Here is a 21,151-nt window from a genome sequence, read left to right on the forward strand (position 1 = left end):
GATGCACCTGAGCTCAATTTCCCATCCCATAGCAAAGGGTTTGAGTACTTTTATACTTAAAAAAAAAATGTAATACATTTGCAAAACATTCTAAATACCTGTTTTCACTTTGTCATTATGGGGTATTATGTGTAGATTGACGAGGACATTTTTTGATTTAATCCATTTTTGAATAAGGCTGTCAGGTAACAAAATGTGGAAAAATGGAAGAGGTCTGAATACTTTCTGATTGTACTGTATGTATATATATATATATAAAATGGGATGTATTGACATTTTGGACAGTATATGGATAGAATATGTACTATATCTGAGGGATACGTAGGATTGAATAAAACATGTACAGAAATAGTCAAATAGGACAGGCCTTGACTAGAATATTCCCAGTCATCGTGCCGTGGTTAAATGCAATGGTTTGTGCATTAAATTTTGCGCGAATGCTGCCATCCACGTTTTTTTGATTTGGATAGGTTTTAATTGTCCTGGTGGGAACAACATCCCCTATACACTTGAAGAAGCAAGGAAATGCTCACCCAGAAACAGCGCTCCTAGTGACCGGGGACTTTAATGCAGGCAAACTTAAATCTGTTTTCCCTGATTTCTACCAGCATGCAACCAGAGGATTTTTTTTAGACCACCTTTACTCCACACACAGAGACACGTACAAAGCCGCTTGACCCAATCCTCTCCTCCCTTCTCCAGGCCATCTCTGGAGACCTTCTCCCATTCCTCACTTCCCTCATCAACTCATCCCTGACCACTGGCTGCGTCCCCTCTGACTTCAAAATGGCCCGAGTTGCTCCCCTCCTCAAGAAACCAACAATTGACTCATCTGACGTCAAAAACTATAGACCTGTATCCCTTCTTTCTTTTCTTTCCAAAACACTTGCGTCTGCTGTCTCTGATCAAGTTTCTCATTATCTCTCTCAGAACGATCTTCTTGACCCTAACCAGTCAGGCTTCAAGACGGGTAACTCAACTGAGATTGCTCTTCTCTGTGTCACGGAGGCTCTCCTCACTGCCAAATCTGACTCTCTCTCTCCTTTGTATCCACTGCCTTTGACACCGTGAACCATCAGATCCTCCTCTCCACCCTTTCAGGGTTAGGCTTCTCAGGCTATGCACACTCTTGGATTGCATCCTATCCGACAGGCCACTCCTACCAGATGACATGGAGAGGATCTGTGTCTGCACCATGTACTCTTACTACTGGTGTCCCCCAGGGCTCGGTTCTAGGTCTGGTTCTAGGTCTTTTCCTCTTCTGTCTGTACACCAAGTCACTCGGCTCCGTCATGTCCTCACATGGTCTCTCCTATCATTGCTATGTGGATAACACTCACATTACCTCAACTACCTCGTACCCCTGCACATTAACTGTGTACCAGTATTGTTATTTTATTGTGTTACTATTTCCCTTTTTTTCATATTTTTGCTATTTGTTTATATTTTTCTTACTTTGAAACTGCATTGTTGGGAAAGGGCTCGTAAATAAGCATTTTACGATAAAGTCTACACCTGTTGTATTCGGCGCATATGTCAAATAACATTTTACTTTTAGGTTCTAGATAGCACCTTGGATTCACTAGATTCCACGACCACTTTACAACTCTTATTTCCTTTTTTGTTCACCACTGTAATCCATTTCTTCTCACTCTCATTTCCACTCGATGTTCCATCAGTTTCAAACAAAACATCTGCTTCTGCCATCTTCCTGACCATGCAGCCGGATTCCACCCTATTCTAGCCTGCTGATCATGCCAATGTATTGTGCCATAGGTCTACCATATTTATCTGATATGTTAAATGGGAAAGCCAAAACTATAGGGTTGGACTATTATACATTAATGCATTATTATTATACAATCTTAAAACATGAAGTTGATGTGAATCAAAATAATACCGTATTTCCCCAAAGTTGTGTTGTATCCCATCATGATGGAGAGAAATGACAAAGGAATATTTAAAAGTGCTGCTATATCTTCCTATGTATCCTAGGGAGTGTAGTTCAGCAAATTATTCAAGTTCACAGGAACTTTTTTAATATTCTGCTTCTGATTATAAGACATTTTAATCAGAACCTGCAGTATTCTCTACTGTATGTGAGACAAAATACTATTTACTAACATCCCAGCCAAACTGAATCTCATAAACATGTATCCTAGCAATTAGTCATGCAGTTGAAAATAATAAATAAACTGAATGAATAAGCAAACAGACTCTTTAGGTGACAAACTTTTTATAATGAGGTTCGCACTTCGTTTTGAAGTGTTAGAACCTGATATTATGCCTTTTCCTTCAAAGAACACTTGGATGATTATGTGCAGATAAAAATGCTATTTTTGTAGGGATTTCAAAGAGTGAGCCAGGTTGCTGTGGTAACTAAAAGGACGTCTGGGCTTGGTGCTTTGCCCAGGTATTACTGGAAAGCTTCAAAGTAAGGAAGAACAATTGATGGTTTCTCCAACCCACAGTCAGGCTCTCCCACTAATGAGACAATTAAAAATGAATTATTGGACAGGAGAAACAGGTTACTGCATTAAATCATAACAAATACTTTGAACTTCAATAGGATTGAATATTATTAATTGGTCACAAGGGTTATTAGCTGCAATCTAAAGCCCATTGGTAAAGAGGGTAAAAAACACCTGTCCTAAAAGTCAACAATGGAATAGAATAACGAGTTTGGCAAAGTAGGGTGTACAATCTCAGACAAACCAAATAGCATATAGTATACAGGATATGCTCTGTGCTCAAAGCATTAGCCTTCTATACTGAGGAATTTAATGTATCAGATGTATAAGTTATTGAATTAAAACAACACTGTACTTTCCCTAGCATGAGCCGTAGATGTTGCCATCCTCACTTATCAACGGACAGTGCAGTTATTTTATATAAGTATTTGCATGTGTGTTGGTTTTCATCTGAGCTGCAAATATAAATATTATCTGAGGTTACAAATCTAAGTAACACATCTCTCCACTGTCAGCACATCAGTTTCTTTATATATGCAATGCCACATCCAAGTCACTACTGCTTTGCTGTCAATCGCACAAACTGTGAGAATCACACATCAGATCATCTGATATACTATCAATCAGACACCAGATCATTACAGGAGAGGAAGAAAGTCTTTTCACTCACATCCAACAAACATGTAAATGACCCCTACAGTATGTACTGTATTTCCAGAAGTCCCACTGTACCTTCTATAACCCATAACTGTCACAGCAGCACTACTTCCCAGTACAGTAGCTAACATATCTAAATAACCTAGATTGAGTTAGTCATACAGGTACAGCGTCAGGTCACGGAAGATTAGTTCTCACATAATGATTTGCAGTTAATATTAGATTTCAGCCCCCATGGGATTGTCGCGCTGGAGCTCCTCAAGAAAATTACCTGCCAACTCTCCGACAGCAGAGCTATGAGCTATTTTTATTTATTACACAGTGACATGCTTTTAAATTCAGAATTATTCTTACAGTGATGTTCAGTTTGTGTTTATACACTGTGTTGAACATGCATAAATGTAAAAACAAACACATATGTGGACCATTCAGCCAAAACAGGAAATAAAGGCGAAGAGTTGGGCTGTGCCTAATTCAAGAAGTGCTTTTAAAAATGTTTTGCCTGAACATTGATTTAAAAAAAGTGAAACTCAGATGATTTAAATGCACAAAAATCTTATTTTGACATTACTTCAAAAGAGAAGCATAAGGAAGAGGTAGCCACTCTGCCAAGAGAGAGATGAGCAAACAGATGGGTTTTACATAAACAGCACAAACATCAAGAACACTGAGCTAAAGAGCTTGGCAGTCTCAGCTGATGAAGCAGATCAGGGAGGAATCGAGAGGCTTTAATGAGCAAGATACCCACTGTTCTTTGGGGTCTAATAAAATAATGAATAAAAAGTTCATCACATCATAATCGCTCCTAATGGCCGGGTGGCTGGATCAGTTGGTGGAGGAAGGAGATGGCAGTAGCCTGTCAGGCACCAGAGAGACATGAGGATGTGTCCCAAATGGCACCCCGTACCCTATAGTATGCTGCACTTGACCAGGGTCCATTTCAGACGGTGCCATGATGTGAGGAGGACATCCACCGAGCCATGACTGTCGTCTCAATCATCTCTCTCAGCATTCAAAGTCTGATCATTTTACAGTCCAGCCGCGACCGGCCAGCCAGCCGCAACCTGGAAACCCATGAGGCGCTGCACAATAAGCCCAGCGTCGTCTGGGATAGAGGAGGATTTGGCCGGCTGGGATGTCCTTGTCCCATCGCACTCTAGCGACTCCTTGTGGAGGCCGGGCACATGAAAGCTGACTTTGGTCGCCAGCTGTACATCTGTTTCCTCCGACACATTGGTTCTGGCTGGCTTCTGGGTTAAGCGGGCATTGTGTCAAGAAACAGTGCGGCTTGGCGGGTCGTGTTTCGGAAGATGCATGACTCTCGACCTTCGCCTCTCCCGAGTACGTATGAGAGTTGCAGCGATGGGACAAGACTAACTAACGTACAATAACCCCATTCTGTACAAATGTGAGCAACTGCGACATTCAAACGAGGCTGCAAAGAAAACGAATGGGACTGTAGCGACTGTGTTGACATCAAAATCTGGGGTGTGAACTGCGTTTCTATTCAAGCGTTGATTGACATGGTAATGGCTCTATAGTCTTGGAGAAAAATTGAAAAAACTGACCCCTCCGACGCTGTATGTTACATCGTGACGTGTAATGGCGTAACGTACAGCACGTATAAAGCAACTAATTCTGTCTTACAGCCTCTCTCCACCAGGTGTAGCACTTCTCTCACCGTTTAAAAACAAGTGACAGGGACAGGGTAAGGGGGGGATACCTAGTCATTTTTTGCATCATCACTGCAAGCTATCATGACCCTCAAAAGCCTCTGTTTACTACTGAAGATCACTTTAGCACCGCCCTAAAAACCTGATTGAAATTCGACACAAACCTTCAAATAGGTATGTAATGACACATTATATAAACTATTTATAGTGTTTTATTTACATTTTAGAGGCTATAAGGTGATAAGTTGGACAGATTGAGTGAAAAAAGCCGTTTCCCCAAACGACATCTCTCCTTCTCACAATCACGCAGTAGGTTTCGCTTCCCCACCCACCATTTTTTTAAATACCCGACGGAGCTCATTGCCTTCTTGAATCATGCAGAGATGGGCATCATGAAGGTCTCGTCATTGATTTTGTTGGAAAGGGGAGAAATTGTGCTTCACAATGGTATTGATATTACAGTTGATCTGGAATTATTCTGTGTTTTGGGCGCTAAAATAAGGTAAATTGTACAGACCAGCGCGATGTACAAAAGTGAGTTAGTTTACGTTACCAATTAGATATCACGAAATTGGAGAGAAAAAGGAGTAATTGGACTCATGGGTGTGTGGTTTGCTTGTATGACATCAAAGTGGTATTTATCATTCCCAATGTCTCGTCTTTCATTACACATAGACTCCTCTCGATTTCCAGCATTTCCCTCACTCGGACAACAAATGTGCAAAAGTACCCCAATTAGCGGGAAGGATGGGGGCCTCTTCTTGTCGAGCGTGGTACTGTAATGGTTTTCCTCCTCTTCATCTGAAGAGGAGAGGCGAGAAGGATCGGAGGACCAATATGCGGCGTGGTAAGTGTCCATGGTTGTTTATTAAACACATAAACTGAACACTCTATACAAAACAATAAACGTACCGTGAATAACGAAATCCGAAAACAGTACCGTGTGGTGTAAAACACAGACACGGAAACAATCACCCACAAAACAACAGTGAAACCCAGGCTACCTAAGTATGATTCTTAATCAGAGACAGCTAACGACACCTGCCTCTGATTGAGAACCATACTAGGCCGAACACAGAAAAACAACCTAGACACACAAAACATAGAATGCCCACCCAACTCACGCCCTGACCCACTAAAACAAACAATTAACACAATAACTAGGGTCAGAATGTGACAGGTACTCAAGTATATAAAGTCTGTCAGTCAAAACCCATAAAGCGCTGCAAACCGGAGAACCTGAGCTCTGACGTCCTGTATAGCATGTTACTGTATGGCCACAGGGTTCCAATTTAGGTGCTTATCAATGACAAAATCTGCCATTTTCAACCTATATACGGGATGACAGATGGAGAGACATTTTTGCAGTTTTAAAGCTAATTTCCTGCAATTCTACACATTTTTCCATGACTTATGATTAAGAGCGACTAAATCTATAGGGAACCCCTGGAGGTCAGGGCCCTGGGGCACTTGCCCTGTAATTCGACCATGATTACTACAAGTTTAGATAGCTGGCTAGATTAACTTACCAGTCAACCAGATTCCTTTTTCTGTGGCTTCCCTAAGGTGTCTACAGCCTTTCGACGTAGTTTCAGGCCTTTATTTTGAAGAATGAGCGTAAACGTCCTCATTGCGTAAGTGGTCAGTTGTTGGCTGTCTGTGATTTTAGCGCAAAACAGAGAGGTAGCCATTTTTCCTCCCGGTCTTAGTGAAAAGCCAACTGTCCCGGTTGATACGAATAGATATTTGAAAAACACTTGATTATAAAAAAACGTTTGCCATGTTTGTCGATATTATGGATATAATTTGGAATTTTTGTCTGCGTTGTCATGACCACTATTTCCGGTGGATTCCTGGGCATAAAGCATCAAACTAATGGAGGTATTTGGATATAAGAAATATCTTTATGGAACAAAAGGAACATTTGCTGTCTAACTGGGAGTCTCGTGAGTGAAAACATCCAAAGATCAAAGGTAAATGATTCATTTGATTGCTTTTCTGATTTTCGTGACCAAGTTACCTGCCGCTAGGTGTACATAATGTTTTGTTGGTATATCGATAAATTTACACAAACGCTTGTATTATTTTTGCTGTGAAGCATAATTTCAAAATCTGAGATGACAGGGTGATTAACAAAAGGCTAAGATGTGTTTCAAATCAAATCAAATCAAATTTTATTTGTCACATACACATGGTTAGCAGATGTTAATGCGAGTGTAGCGAAATGCTTGTGCTTCTAGTTCCGACAATGCAGTAATAACCAACAAGTAATCTAACTAACAATTCCTAAACTACTGTCTTATACACAGTGTAAGGGGATAAAGAATATGTACATAAGGATATATGAATGAGTGATGGTACAGAGCAGCATAGGCAAGATACAGTAGATGGTATCGAGTACAGTATATACATGAGTATGTAAACAAAGTGGCATAGTTAAAGTGGCTAGTGATACATGTATTACATAAGGATGCAGTCGATGATATAGAGTACAGTATATACGTATGCATATGAGATGAATAATGTAGGGTAAGTAACATTATATAAGGTAGCATTGTTTAAAGTGGCTAGTGATCTATTTACATCATTTCCCATCAATTCCCATTATTAAAGTGGCTGGAGTTGAGTCAGTGTCAGTGTGTTGGCAGCAGCCACTCAATGTTAGTGGTGGCTGTTTAACAGTCTGATGGCCTTGAGATAGAAGCTGTTTTTCAGTCTCTGGGTCCCAGCTTTGATGCACCTGTACTGACCTCGCCTTCTGGATGATAGCAGGGTGAACAGGCAGTGGCTCGGGTGGTTGACGTCCTTGGTGATCTTTATGGCCTTCCTGTAACATCGTGTGGTGTAGGTGTCCTGGAGGGTAGGTAGTTTGCCCCTGGTGATGCGTTGTGCAGACCTCACTACCCTCTGGAGAGCCTTACGGTTGAGGGCGGAGCAGTTGCCGTACCAGGCGGTGATACAGCCCGCCAGGATGCTCTCGATTGTGCATCTGTAGAAATTTGTGAGTGCTTTTGGTGACAAGCCGAATTTCTTCAGCCAACCGAGGTTGAAGAGGCGCTGCTGCGCCTTCTTCACGATGCTGTCTGTGTGAGTGGACCAATTCAGTTTGTCTGTGATGTGTATGCTGTGGAACTTAAAACTTGCTACTCTCTCCACTACTGTTCCATCGATGTGGATAGGGGGGTGTTCCCTCTGCTGTTTCCTGAAGTCCACAATCATCTCCTTAGTTTTGTTGACAACACAGGTTCCAAGCCAGAGACCATTATGCCATCCACCTGCATCCTTGTCACTGTCTCCTGGGAGATCGAGTCCCGCATTCGCCAGGCTCACTATATTTCATTTGTGATTTCATGAATATGAATATTTTCTAAGATTATTTGACGATGACAATTATCCCGGATCCGGGATGGGTGGTTCCAAGAGGTTATTAATTAATACCAAGTGCTGAACAGAAGGCTTTCCATACCTGGGATGGGGTCCCCTGACGGAAACAATGTCAATGGGAATGCCATGCAGCCGAAACACATGGGATACCAGCAGGTCCGAAGTCTCCTTGGTGGATGGAAGCTTGGAGGGGAATGAAGTGAGCCGCTTTTGAAAATCTGTCAATAATGGTGAGGATGACTGAGTTACCGTTAGATGGGGGAAGGCCAGTGACGAAGTCCAGAGCTATGTGTAACCAGGGGTGACCGGGTATAGGAAGAGGGCGAAGTATACCGGAAGTGGGTTTGGTGGAGGTTTTGTTCTGGGCACAGACCGAGCAGGCTGAGACGAACTCCCCCATGGTGGGACACCAAAAGCGCTGACGCAGGAAGGTGACAGTCTGGTTCATGCCGGGGTGACAGGTGAGGTGAGTAGAATGGGCCCACTGAAGAACTTCAGAGCGAACTGAATCTGGAACAAACAGAGCCTTTCTAGGACCATTACCTGGGTCAGGCTGGTTCTGTTGAGCCTGGCGAATGCGGGACTCGATCTCCCAGGAGACAGTGACAAGGATGCAGGTGGATGGCAAAATGGTCTCTGGCTCGGAACCTGTGTTGTCGTTGGGGGAACTGATGGGAGTTGGCGTCAGGCTTGGTATAGGCTTGGTATTTTTAGATCTGGGTCGATAAGTGAGTGTGAAGTTGAATCTTCCAAACAACAAAGCCCACATGGCCTGCCGTGAGTTCAGACGTTTGGCGGTCTGGATGTAGGACAGGTATTTGTGGTCCGTCTACACAATGAAGGGAAGAACCGAGACCTCCAACCAGTGACACCACTCCTCAAGAGCCAGCTTCACAGCCAGAAGTTCCCGGGTACCTATGTCGAAATTTCTTTCTGCAGGTGAGAGCTTGCGGGACAAGAAAGCACATGGGTGGACCTTTTGATCAGAGGGGGAACATTGAGACAGAACAGCACCTACACCGGTGTCAGAGGCATCCACCTCGATGACGAACTGGTTCTGGGTCTGTCTGGGTGAGGATCGGAGAGGAAGTGAAGTGGCACTTGAGTTTCCGGAATGCTGCCTCTGCCTCAGGGGACCAGTGGAACGGAGTGGAGGTGGTGGTGACAGGGGCTGCAAACGGCTGTAGTTACGGATGAAACGTCTGTAAAAATTGTCAAACCCCAGGAAACGCTGCAGCTACTTCAGATTTGAGGGCACAGACCACTGTGACTGCCCTGACCTTGGCAGGGTCCATCCGTAACTGTCCTTGTGCAATAATGTAACCCAGGAAGGACACAGAGGAAGCATGAAACTCACATTTGTCAGCCTTAACAAAAGCTTATTCTCCAACAGCCATTGGAGAACTTGGTGAACGTGTTGCTGGTGAGTCTCAAGGTCCTTCAAAAAATGTTGTATGTCACGATACTATTCAGCCCACTGAAGTCTATGCACGGTCTTAGTGACCCATCTTTTTTCTTGACAAAGAAAACACCAGCCCCTTCCCAGAGAGGAAGAAGGCCTGACATGTCCTGCAGCCAGGGAATCCTGGATGTACCCCTCCATAGCCTCTTGCGCAGGGCAAGAGGGGTTTTACAACCGGCTACAGGGGAGAGGAGCTCCAGGCTGGAGGTCAACAGCACAGTCGTATGGCTGCTGAAGTAGCAGAGACAGGGTGTGGTGCTTGCTGAGCACAGGAGTTAGATTGTGATACTCTAGAGGAACTGATGACAGGTCCGGGGATTCTGGAATGGACTGGGGCACAGACAAGGCAAGGGGAAGGGCAGAATGTAGACAATTAGTGTGACAAAATGTACTCCAAGCGGTTACCCATCCAGCGGTCCAGTCGATCTGTGGGTTGTGCAGCTTTAACCAAATATGGCCAAGAATCAGGGGAGAGCGAGGGCAGTCGATTATGTGGAGACTGATCCTTTCCTGGTGATTCCCAGATAGACGCAGGATGACCGGCACAGTTCTCTCACTGACACTGGCGAGAAGCTGTCCATTGAGAGCGTTGGGAGAGGAAAACAGTGTCATGCAAGGGAAAACAGGCTCAACCGGCTAAAAACATGGACTAATTGAGCAGAGATTACAATCTGGCAGTGTGGAAGAGGCAGGACTGAGTATTTGTAGAGGTCTTGCTTTTGAAACAAGTTGCAGCTGGTGGGGATCTGCTCTGACTCCAGCACACCTGTCTCCGCCCACACAACCACACACAGAGAGAGAGGGAGAGAGCACTGGGGGAGTGGCAGCAGGTCAAGGAGACACAGGATGAGCACTAGAGGGCATAGCAGGAGCAGATGTGACACATCTGCTTCAACAATCTTTGTATGTGTTTGTTGGATTCTCATTACTTTAGAAATCAAGTCTTCTGTCAGTTTTTTGGATGTGTCAGTGTTTTCAGTTAAGAACAAATTCTTATTTACAATGACGGCCTAGGAACAGTGGACGAACTGCCTTATTCAGGGGCAGAACAACAGATTTTTACCTTGTCAGCTCGGGGATTCGATCTAGCAACCTTTCGGTTACCAGCTCAAGGCTACCTGGCACCCCTAGATAAATAAATGTTGAATTTAGAAACACTTAGAGCTTGATTTTTTACTGAGAACAGCACGTAAAAGCACATAAATATGTAAACAAGTACATCATTTCCTTTCTGAAGTATTGCTAATGAGGGGCTACAGTTTACTGCTGTCGCAGCATACACCTTTACATATGATGCATCGTCCCAGTTGTCCCTTGAGTGGAGAAAGATTCCTCTGAATGAATGTACTACAAAGCATCTGTCCACCTCCCGTTCCCTACCCAGCCCACTGTTCTGTCTGTCTCATTATACTGTTTCATTGCTGCTGTAGGACACTGAAGGACACCACCACCGCCACCAATTCAAGTGTGTATATTCCCTGGAAACCAATCAAGAAAAACCCAGAAAAATAATCCCCATTCTCTGCCATGATTCATTTTTATTTTGTTCCATATTTTTCTCTCAGGCTTTTGAGTCACTGGTGAAGGAGGAGCTCCGGCATAAAATCAATGTTCCATTAAAACGTTATGATCAAGAATGGCTTAATAGCTCTGGAACAGATGCTTTTGCTTTTAATATTACCCTATATTTCAGTAACTCTTACACAGAAATGTATTGCTATCAACAGGGCTTCTATATTGGTCCTGTTTTCTCTGTCAGTTGATATGGGCACTAGAATAGAATAATGGTCATATTTCTCATAATACAAATTAAACAGATTTTGATAGATACTGTATGTTTGTAGCATTGCAGGCCTATTGGTCTCTAAATCAATTGTACAAAAATTATGTTTAACACCAGTGATTTGATGTGGACATGGTGGATCAGTCTGAAATAATTTGTTGAAACAAATGATCTGCCATATCTGTTGTTGATAATATAGCGTAATTCAAATTAGTCAGTATTAGAGAAGATGCAGCAATATACAGCTTGTTGAAAGAATGTATAAAATGAATAGGTTGTCTGATTGTTCACAGAGGCCTTATCAAGGAAATAAAAACGGAGCTGTAGATGACTTGTGCTATTGTTTTTATTATCTTTATCACCATTATTGTTATCATCATTATTAATTGTAGCAGAATAAAATCAACCAAAACACCCCTCAGAAATCATGGCTTACATTTCTTCACACTTCGCTGAAAATAGTAAAGACAAAAAAAAGAGTTTGAAATAAAGTGGTAAAACTGAATCATTGTTTTGAGGAACATATGGAAGGTTTCAAGCGACCCATCATATGTTGAAGGCTTTTGTTATGGAAATCATACTTTTTGGCACTTTTCATCATTGCGCAGCCAAGCCGGGCACATCAATAACATTTTAATAAATATTAAAGAATAAGAACATGGACAAATCTCCCAGTCAGAGTGCACAGAGCAGTGGAGTGTTGTTAGTAACCTATGACAGATAGCTTTTAATTAGGACTTTTCCTGATTCACATTCCAACTCACACTGTAGTTGGTACCTGTATTTGTCTTCTTTACAGAAGACAACATAAGCAAAGAGAGCAAACAAGTAAATGTCCACATGCATTGTCATATTATTGCTGTGATATACAGTATATACAAATATATTTACAAAATCGTCAAAGAGGAACAATATTTCCCTTCTCAAACTCAGAACAACCGTTTCAGAACAAATTTTCACTTACTTTTCTGCATTTAGTGTTTCTATTCATTTTGGGACAATATGACTGCATTTACACAGGCAGCCCAATTCTGATATTTCTTCCACTGATTGGTCTTTTGACCAATCACAACAGATATTTTCACATCAGCTCTTTTTCAGAGCTATTGAAAAAAGATCAGAATTGGGCTGCCTGTTTAAACTCAGCCTATAAGTTTGATTTTGCAATCAAATCCATATCTGTATTGGACATACAGTACAGTTTGGTTGTCATGTTGCTCAGAACAAGCATGGATCCCTCCATCAAGTAGGAGGATAAGCTACAAAATCATTTTTGGAAAAAACACCCAGTTCCTTCTGAACTCAAAATACCTGTAGGCTACACAAATATTCCACAAGTTGTTTTGAAGACAGGGATTTTTTTCACAATGAGTCCAGTATGTTCACCACGCCTATCATGAACCAAGACTACATATTTAGAATGAAAGAGGTTAATATAGAGGCTGGAGTCATTGTATGGGGGAGTGGTAGTGGTAAAACAGAAGAGAAGGATGGAACGAAAGCAGGCAGAATCAATTTATTCCCTACAGGTTTTTAAAGGAGAACTCACCATTACTGTGATTGTGTCATCCATTTAGAATATGCAAATAGCTGACAGTGCATTTGTCTGCTGGTGCTCGACCTTCCCCTTGGAGGTCGCTCACCAACTCAATTACTCTCCCTATCTGCAGTCTGTCTGCAAACACCTGTTATCCACACGCCACAGCCTCTACCAATCCCAGTCGAACCATCTCACACACCACTACACCACACATCTCATCAAAACCAGTTAGAGAGGGAGAGGATGGTGTATTATTATTTTACAACAATAACATCATGTGTCATGAAGAGATTTACATGAATAAAGGATTTTGTATAAAGCCTTCTCTTGTCAATTGATGGAAGAACATCAATTTTATTGACACATTAATTATAATGACATATTTTTCATAGATATCATTATCTTGCCGATAGACACCCCATAATTTCAAACCTCTAATCCTAAAAAACACATGGATTCAACATAGAGCAATCTGCCAAACAGATTCATTTTGGAAGCAACTGTGACTGTAAAACAAAATCCCTATCATGACAGATGTCCTAAATGGAAAGCAGTCTGTATCACACTGACTAACACCGGTTGTTTTCAGCCTTCCAACCAAGTGGCAATTTTCTGTTATGGGAAGTGTTGTTTTAATTTCTTGTGGAATTACTGTTTCCTATATATTGTGGGAGGTTTTGGAAAACATTCACATTTTCCTTTAACTTCTAAGGTCTTTTCAGTGCATATTCCCCTTTCACTGTTAAACCAGGCTACATAAACCTTTCCAAAGCTCTCTTAGTGCACATTATAAGGAAAACACTGTTTTACAGATAAATCTGCCAATCTCTTGATTCCCAACTTTTCCCTTTTACAGGGCTTTAATGGCTTGCAGCAAAGCTCTGGCAGGGTAATCGGGAGAGCAATTGCTGTCGACACTGTTTTATAATTACTGCATTGCTATTATTACAGCCTGGCTAATCCACCTGGGAAAAAAGCCTTCCCATTGCCATTATCTCCTCTGGCATGATGATTGGGGCCCCTCAGTCCTCCTTCCAACTAACTCAACCTGTCAGGAGTCTGGAATACAGATATGTGAGTTGTGGAAGACAAGCCAGCTGGTAGAATAGAATGTGTATCTGTTTGAAAATAACTGATTCCCACTATCTTATTCAGAAGGTTGAATAAGGAAGTGTTTGATGTTCTATGTGGAAAATGTTAGATTTCATTGGTTTTCTAATAAAGCATAATAGTAAGGTTTGCTATCTTTGGACAGCATTGCATGACATGATCATCAACCCTTCAAGGGTCAATCTTCAGCTAATATGTGAAGGGAGGCAGTTGGGTGGACTCTACCTTTGGGAAACAACAAGATGGAGGATTTATTAACATTTCTTCTTCATCTGTTTCATTTTATTGCCCTAAATCGACTGCAAACAGGACAGTTTTAATTATTATTATACATGTCAATTGCTGTACCAGTGAAGTTATTATTGCTGTGAAACAAATATAATCTGCATTCATCATTTGTTTGAAGTTATGGCTGATACTAGTCATTGTTCCTCTTTAAAAAACTAAGTCCCATGGACTCTCTACAGTTTCATGCATATACACATTTTCTTTGAAGATCAGCAGCATCTTACAAGGTCAATGGAAAGTCATATTTCAACATGTGAATAGACAAGTACTGTAATGGCATAAATTAATAAATTAATAGATGAATACATTTAGAAACATATGAATAACAAATACATTAATAAATTGACAAATAAATACTTACATAAATAGATCAATAAATACACAATTTACAAGGTAGTAGGATGCTATACATCTAATGGTAGAAAGAGCTTTCAGCAACATATATCAAATAAAATAAAACATTCCTTTGTAACTGAGGGTGCATGTGATGAGCTCATATATTTTCCTTTTTGAGGTAATACCAGTAAAAGAAGAGGGAGAGCACCTCAGAGAGTGTAATGAACATTGCTTATTACGACTGAGGGAAACACCACAGAGTGGCAAAGTTCATGCAAGCCACCGTGGTGGAGGCAGAACAGGGATGGTTTCCATTGCTATAGACAGGTTACTGCACAATGCACATGGCACCTATAACAACCGATCGGTACATTTGGTTTGTCTCCCAGTGTTGTTATTGTTAAACTGTAGTATGATGAAGAGAGTGTACTTTGAGTGCCGCCGGTGTCTTGTGATTCCACAACCTGTTCAACAGGTCTCTATAAGAACTCAAAACAACTTCTCTGATGGAACTGACAATGACCCTGGTTCATGATCCTATTGTACTCAGCTGATGCAGTTTGCCTTTAGGTTTGTTCAATGAGTTTTGCTGGAAGTTTTCTGAATACCCACAGTTACAAAGATGCTTTGCTTTCAAAAATCAAGGAGGAATTGGCACCAAAATGTATAACAAATTCAGTCGGACAATAGAAAAATAACACCCATTGAATTAAAAACATATGTGTGACAAAAAGGGTACTTTTTAAACTTTAAAATGATTTCCCTTTTATGCAAATACTGTCATAGTACTCATTTTCATAAAAAGTGAATGTTGGCAGTTGCAAAAGAATTAAATTCTTAGCAAATAAAAAGCAGCATAAAAATACAAGAGGTCATTTTTGTCTCTAAAAAACAAAAGAAAACTGTTACAGTCCTTTTTTATGTCTTTTTCTTCTTCTTCATTTTCCCTGTACTATTTTCTATAAAATATCAGGAATCTAAATATTATTACTATTGATATCAATATCATTATAGTCATTGATAAAAAAAATCACATGCCAGGCCTCATATATAATTGTGTGAACGTGTGTGCATATGCGTGTGTGTGTTTGTGTGTGAGCTAAAAACTAGAGTATTTATTTGGAGAATTGTTGTTTTGATTGTAAGTATCTGTGGATGATTAGCTACTGTGCGGGGTGGGGGGTGGGGGTGGGGATCCAGCATCTTTTGAAATTGTCTTTGCCATAATCATAACAGTTTTCTTCACGTAATCTCAGTGAAAATATTGCTTTCTAAAAAAAGGAAGAAAAAGGTATGGAGGGCAGAGTGAAGGGGGTTATTGGTTGTAGAACCTAGGGTTCCAAATTCTGCTTCCGTCCTTCTGGTTCCGGCAACTAGTTCTCAGAGCAGGACTCGTCATCATCTTCGTCCCCGGAACCCTTGAAGCAGGCTGATTCATAGTGCTTGTTCAGGTACGACTTGAGGGCGAAGGTCTTATTGCAGCGCTTGCATCGGTAGTGCTTGAAGGCAGAGTGGGTTTGCATGTGGGCGCGGAGGTTTGAGCGGTCAGCGAAGGCTTTGCCGCAGTGGGCGCAGGCGAACGGTTTCTCCCCGGTGTGCGAGCGCATGTGGCCCTGCAGGAGCCAGGGCCGGCTGAAGGCCTTGTTGCACACATCACACTTGTGCTTTAGGTTGTGGGTGAGGATGTGCATGGCCAGTGCTGGCATGGACACATACACTTTGTCGCAGGTGGGACACTGACGCGCCATCTTGCTATCCAGGCTACGGTGTGTCTGTTTGTGCCTGCTGAGGTTGGACGAGGTGGCGTACGTCTTGCCGCACTCGTTGCAAGTGTGACGGACCGTCCCGGTGGCCCCGGCCTCCCTCTCCTCTGTGGCATCAGCATTGGAAGCACCAGAACGACCTCCCTTACGGCCATCACCGTCTCCCTTCCGCCGTGAGCGCCCGTCGGAGATGAAGAAGGCATCCATGGTGTAGCCCTCGGTCAGGGCCTCCGCTTCGCCACTGTAGAATCCGCTGGCCGTCATCCCGGACTGGGGGCTGTCGGGGTGCTCCAGGTCAGGGTCACAGTACTCCTCACCCCTGCTGCTCACCTGGGTGTACAGAGGGTCAGAGATGGGCAACGCCATCTTGAGCTCCATCTTCGTCTCCCCCTGATATACAGATGGTGTGATGTAATCCTGGATGTAGCCTGGAGAAAAAACACACAATAATAGTTACATTAAGGCAAAACACACACACACACACACAGACAGTGATAGTGACAGTTAGTCTACAGTAGGCTGAGTGTTGTGGTGGTGGATAAGTGCATTGTGACGTGATTATATGATTATCATGGATGGTTGCCTCTTGTAAATTATTAAACAATAGAATACATACATAGAAAACAAATTGCTCCCCAAATCACACAGCATTTACCACAGGACAGCGATGCTGCAGAACACAATCCACAGCATTCACCTTTATTAAACAGTTAAGGCACAGACGAGGGGTGGCTGCTAAACGCAGATAACTACTCATTAAAGACACCTATGACAGAAGGCCCCTCTTATTACTTGAAGTGGTCTCATTGATTAGTCACCGTTTCTTTCTCCCAGTGACTTGCTCACTCCAAGGTACTGTTTGTCAATCATCTGTGACTGAAGGTCTATATCTTTGTTTTGTTTGTCCAATTAAGCCTGAACATGCTGGGCCCAACAGGCAGAACACACTGTCTATGGTCTGGGGTGACTGTCCAGGGGACTACAGTATTTGGGGATGATAAATCATCAGAAGAAGCCATTAAAACTGAAAAACACTTTTTTTAAATTCTAGAAAGCACTTGAATTGTTTTAGGAGTTCTTTATTCTTTCTAGTAGCTTGGACACCACCCTAAATATTAATTTATCTCAAAAGAGTAGCACTTCCAGGATATTTCCAATTTGTCTCACTGGATTATTGACTGATGTTATATTACAGACAGGTCATTTTATTGTCTAGGCAATCTGTAATGTTGTGAGGCAGTGGAGCTAAAAGGTTTCCTGGCATGCAGCTGTAAAGAGCTAAACAACACCAAATATTTACCAACATTAGCCCAGTACATCTACACATGTTCCACTTTAACAGCTTACTAACATATAGGACAAACATATGATTTCAATTCTAATATGTGTTGTGAATCCTGAAGAAGAAGAAAAGGCAGATTCCTATGCACTGTTTGCAGCAAGTGGTGGAAATTAACTATTGACTGGTTTTTAATGAAATTCAAAGTTTCTTGTTGATCAATAGGCCTTCATCTGTAAAATAGTACAGCTGCTGGAACACACTGCGTGTGGGGAAATAAGACAGAAATAATGCAGGGCAAGGAGTAAAGTGACTGGAGAAGACTATACAACTATAGCCTGCTGAACATGGTTCAGTGATGGAAAGGTTACGCTGAAACGTGATACACAGGATTACCAGCAGAACAAAGTGGCTATAGTGTTAAGCTCGCTGAAGTGCCTTTAGGAATCAGGTCATTAGAAAATCAATTTTTAAGTGCTCTCTTAGAATGCTGTCTCCATTCCCAAGGGTTCCCACTCAGAGACCATGTCAAAGACATTACCATAATACGATAGGACTGGGAGACTGGGATCTTATTGGAAGGCAAGGGTGCTATTTGGTCAAAAGCACCACCCCTTTGTTGACTAGCCTATATAGCTAACAACTCATGATATATCTTCCTCTCCTGATATAACTTCTAAAGGTAATGGTAATTCTTACTTCATAGGCTATTTCAAGTCTAATAACACCCCCTTGTTTCTTTTTCTTTGAACATTGAATATACAGTACCGTAAAGAGAGCACAGGAAACAGCCAAGCATACTGTATACAGCAACAGATTGTTATTGAAACATATGGACATCTTGATTTTTATTCCCCTGATTCATTACACATGTGTAATAGGTTTTAATTACTTAAGGTCAGACAGAGTTCATTATTTGTGGCTGAACTAATGCTGTATTAACCTTTGCTGTATAGCGACTCATTCCACTAATGCAAAGCGAGCATGTTATTAATGGACTCCCTCTCCCACCCTCCTTCTTTGTTGTTCGACAGACACTTCAAGTCAAATGTCTCCACAATGGGGAAAGCGCTGACGCCAGGCATTTCAACAATGTTGTGATTTCTTTGGGATTTCATTGAAAAGACAAGAAGGGTTATTTTGTCTGCATACAATGTAATCGTTGGTACTAATGCAGTAATCCATAATATATATTTATTTTTTTCCCATCAAAAGGCATATTTCTTTCTCAACAGAAGTAGAGTTTTTTATATATAATATTTTTTTTGCAATTTTTTTTGCAATGAATCTGGTTCCATAACTTTGTCGTAACCGTTTGCATTTGTATTTATAAAATGTAAATAAAAAGAAGTTCATTTACACTCATACTCTATCATAAAAAAATATATATATTTAGTGAAACTGATCATTCACTGCAGACAAAATTTGTTAAGAACAACTGCACTGTTCAAACATGTACTTTTGTTCTCAGTTGCTGCTGTTCCTAATCTAAAATCACTGGATAATAGTATTATGTGATGTGGTTGAATAACAAGTGAGCATTTTATGTTCACAGGTTGATCTGAACTGTAAAACTATCTGCTTATTGCCAAGACAAAATAACAAAGAGAGACAGACAGACATCTGGCATCCTAAATATGGCCACAAAATGGGAGCGAGCTTAAACCTGCCTGACTGAAAGTGAAGGACGTCTCTCTCTAGCTCTGACTGGACTGGGGCTTAGCATGCTGCCTAGTCCTACTGTTGCCCACTGTGCCACTATGGGCCCTTTCCTCTATGTTTACTGTATACCCCTAGTCACGTGGCCCCACGTCAATGCTGCCCGAAGCATTTTTTACTCCTTTCTCTCCTTCTTTCTCTCCTTCTCGCTCCCCCTCTACCCCAGCTAACCCCCCTCGACCGGCAGTACTGTACATTGCGTTGATATCTCTTGTGACGGCGATAGGCCTGCATGGATGAAACTCCACCCCTGCTAGTTTTCAAACGCCCGGAAGGAGGAGAAAGATGCAGCGGAGGGATGGGGGTGGGGAGACTGTGCATGCATGCTCCGGTTGGGTGGGAAGGGAGGCGGGCAGAGTGGGGCGAGGACTGTGATGGAAACTCAAGGACAATAACAGCTAAGGACAAATGTATCATCCAGCACTTATCTTTCATTTTCATATATTTCTCAGATCGCACAAAGACTGGAGAGTGACAGCCTGCATGTTTCAGGCACACCGTAATTTGTGCACGCAATACAAATTCAGAGATACACATCTACAGGCGAGAAGCACGTTTTGCTCCACCATTTGCATAAGCTGATCCTCTGATGTGACCTGAATTGTGTCTTCCTCTCATCAGAGTCAAAAGACAAAAGTCTGGGAGCACGATGGGGGTGGGCTGGTGGTGCTGGAGAGAATTGTTTGGGATACGGGAGCAAAATCTGATGGCTTTATGTAACATCTGTTATTAATTCCAAGACAACATGCAGACAACAGGCATCTCAAGGGCTGAAGAAGCACTTACAAATACAGAATCAAAAGATAATTCCAACTGTGTTTACTGTATAGATGTCATGGGCATTCTTCTTCTGGAATCAACAACTAAACCAAAGAGAGCAGTGGTGCTACAGTAGCACACCCTAGACAACGGCAGGCAGAACATGTGTGTGCTGTGTGCTGTGTGCTGTGTGCTGTGTGCTGTGTGCTGTGTGCTGTGTGCTGTGTGCTGTGTGCTGTGTGCTGTGTGCTGTGCTGTGCAGAGGCATGCAAACTCACCATTCTCACTGAGACGAACGCCCAAGCTGGTCACAGAGTCAGTGATGGAGCGTGTGAAAGGAGTGAACGAGTCGTCCAGGTGGTGATGGTGATTAGAGAAATCATCAAGCTTGATTTTCTTCACCAAAAATGAACGGGGCATGTTTCAAAGAATAAAAAACACACAGAACTGAGAATCACACATGAAGAGAAAAGATAATACCCCCAAAGAAATCAGCAAACAGGCAGAGCTGGAGCCGGCTGTCAGTAGAAGTAATCCTTGTGTTAAAGGAAAATGCAACCTCTAAAAGACATAAGAGAAGGAATGAAAATGAAAATCAGTGGAGAACAAGGCAGATGACAATGCTGTGTGTTTCTCAATGGCACCCCCAGCTTTCCAAAAAATACAATTAAAATATTTGGTTCAGCACTGGATAGCTCCTGTGATGCAGCAGGCTTAAAGGACCAGAGAGAAAGAGAAGAGAGAGAGAAAGAGAGACAGAGAGAGAGCGTGGAGGAGGGAGGAGAGAGTGAGAGTGAGAGCGAGAGAGAGAGAGAGACAGAGAGAGAGAGAAAGAGAGAGAGACTGTCAGACTAGCTGAGATCAGCTCTCTCTCCAGCCTTTATATGGGGCACAGGCAGTGGAAGATCAGGTGGTGCTGCGAAATGG

The 21,151-nt window shown here is 42.1% G+C and overlaps 1 protein-coding gene across 1 annotated transcript; it reads right to left on the reverse strand.

Moving 5' to 3' along the window:
- Positions 1–11,768: 11,768 nt before the first annotated feature.
- LOC135504181 (transcriptional repressor scratch 2-like) lies at positions 11,769–20,937 on the reverse strand. The gene is made up of 2 exons (XM_064922525.1): positions 20,503–20,937; positions 11,769–16,895 (listed from the first exon to the last, which is right to left on the reverse strand). The coding sequence occupies exons 1-2, from the start codon at positions 20,642–20,644 to the stop codon at positions 16,078–16,080; spliced, it is 960 nt and encodes a 319-aa protein (XP_064778597.1). The 5' UTR covers positions 20,645–20,937; the 3' UTR covers positions 11,769–16,077.
- Positions 20,938–21,151: the final 214 nt, after the last annotated feature.

The sequence above is a fragment of the Oncorhynchus masou genome, chromosome 18, assembly GCF_036934945.1.
Source record: "Oncorhynchus masou masou isolate Uvic2021 chromosome 18, UVic_Omas_1.1, whole genome shotgun sequence".
Taxonomy (NCBI): Eukaryota; Metazoa; Chordata; class Actinopteri; order Salmoniformes; family Salmonidae; genus Oncorhynchus; species Oncorhynchus masou.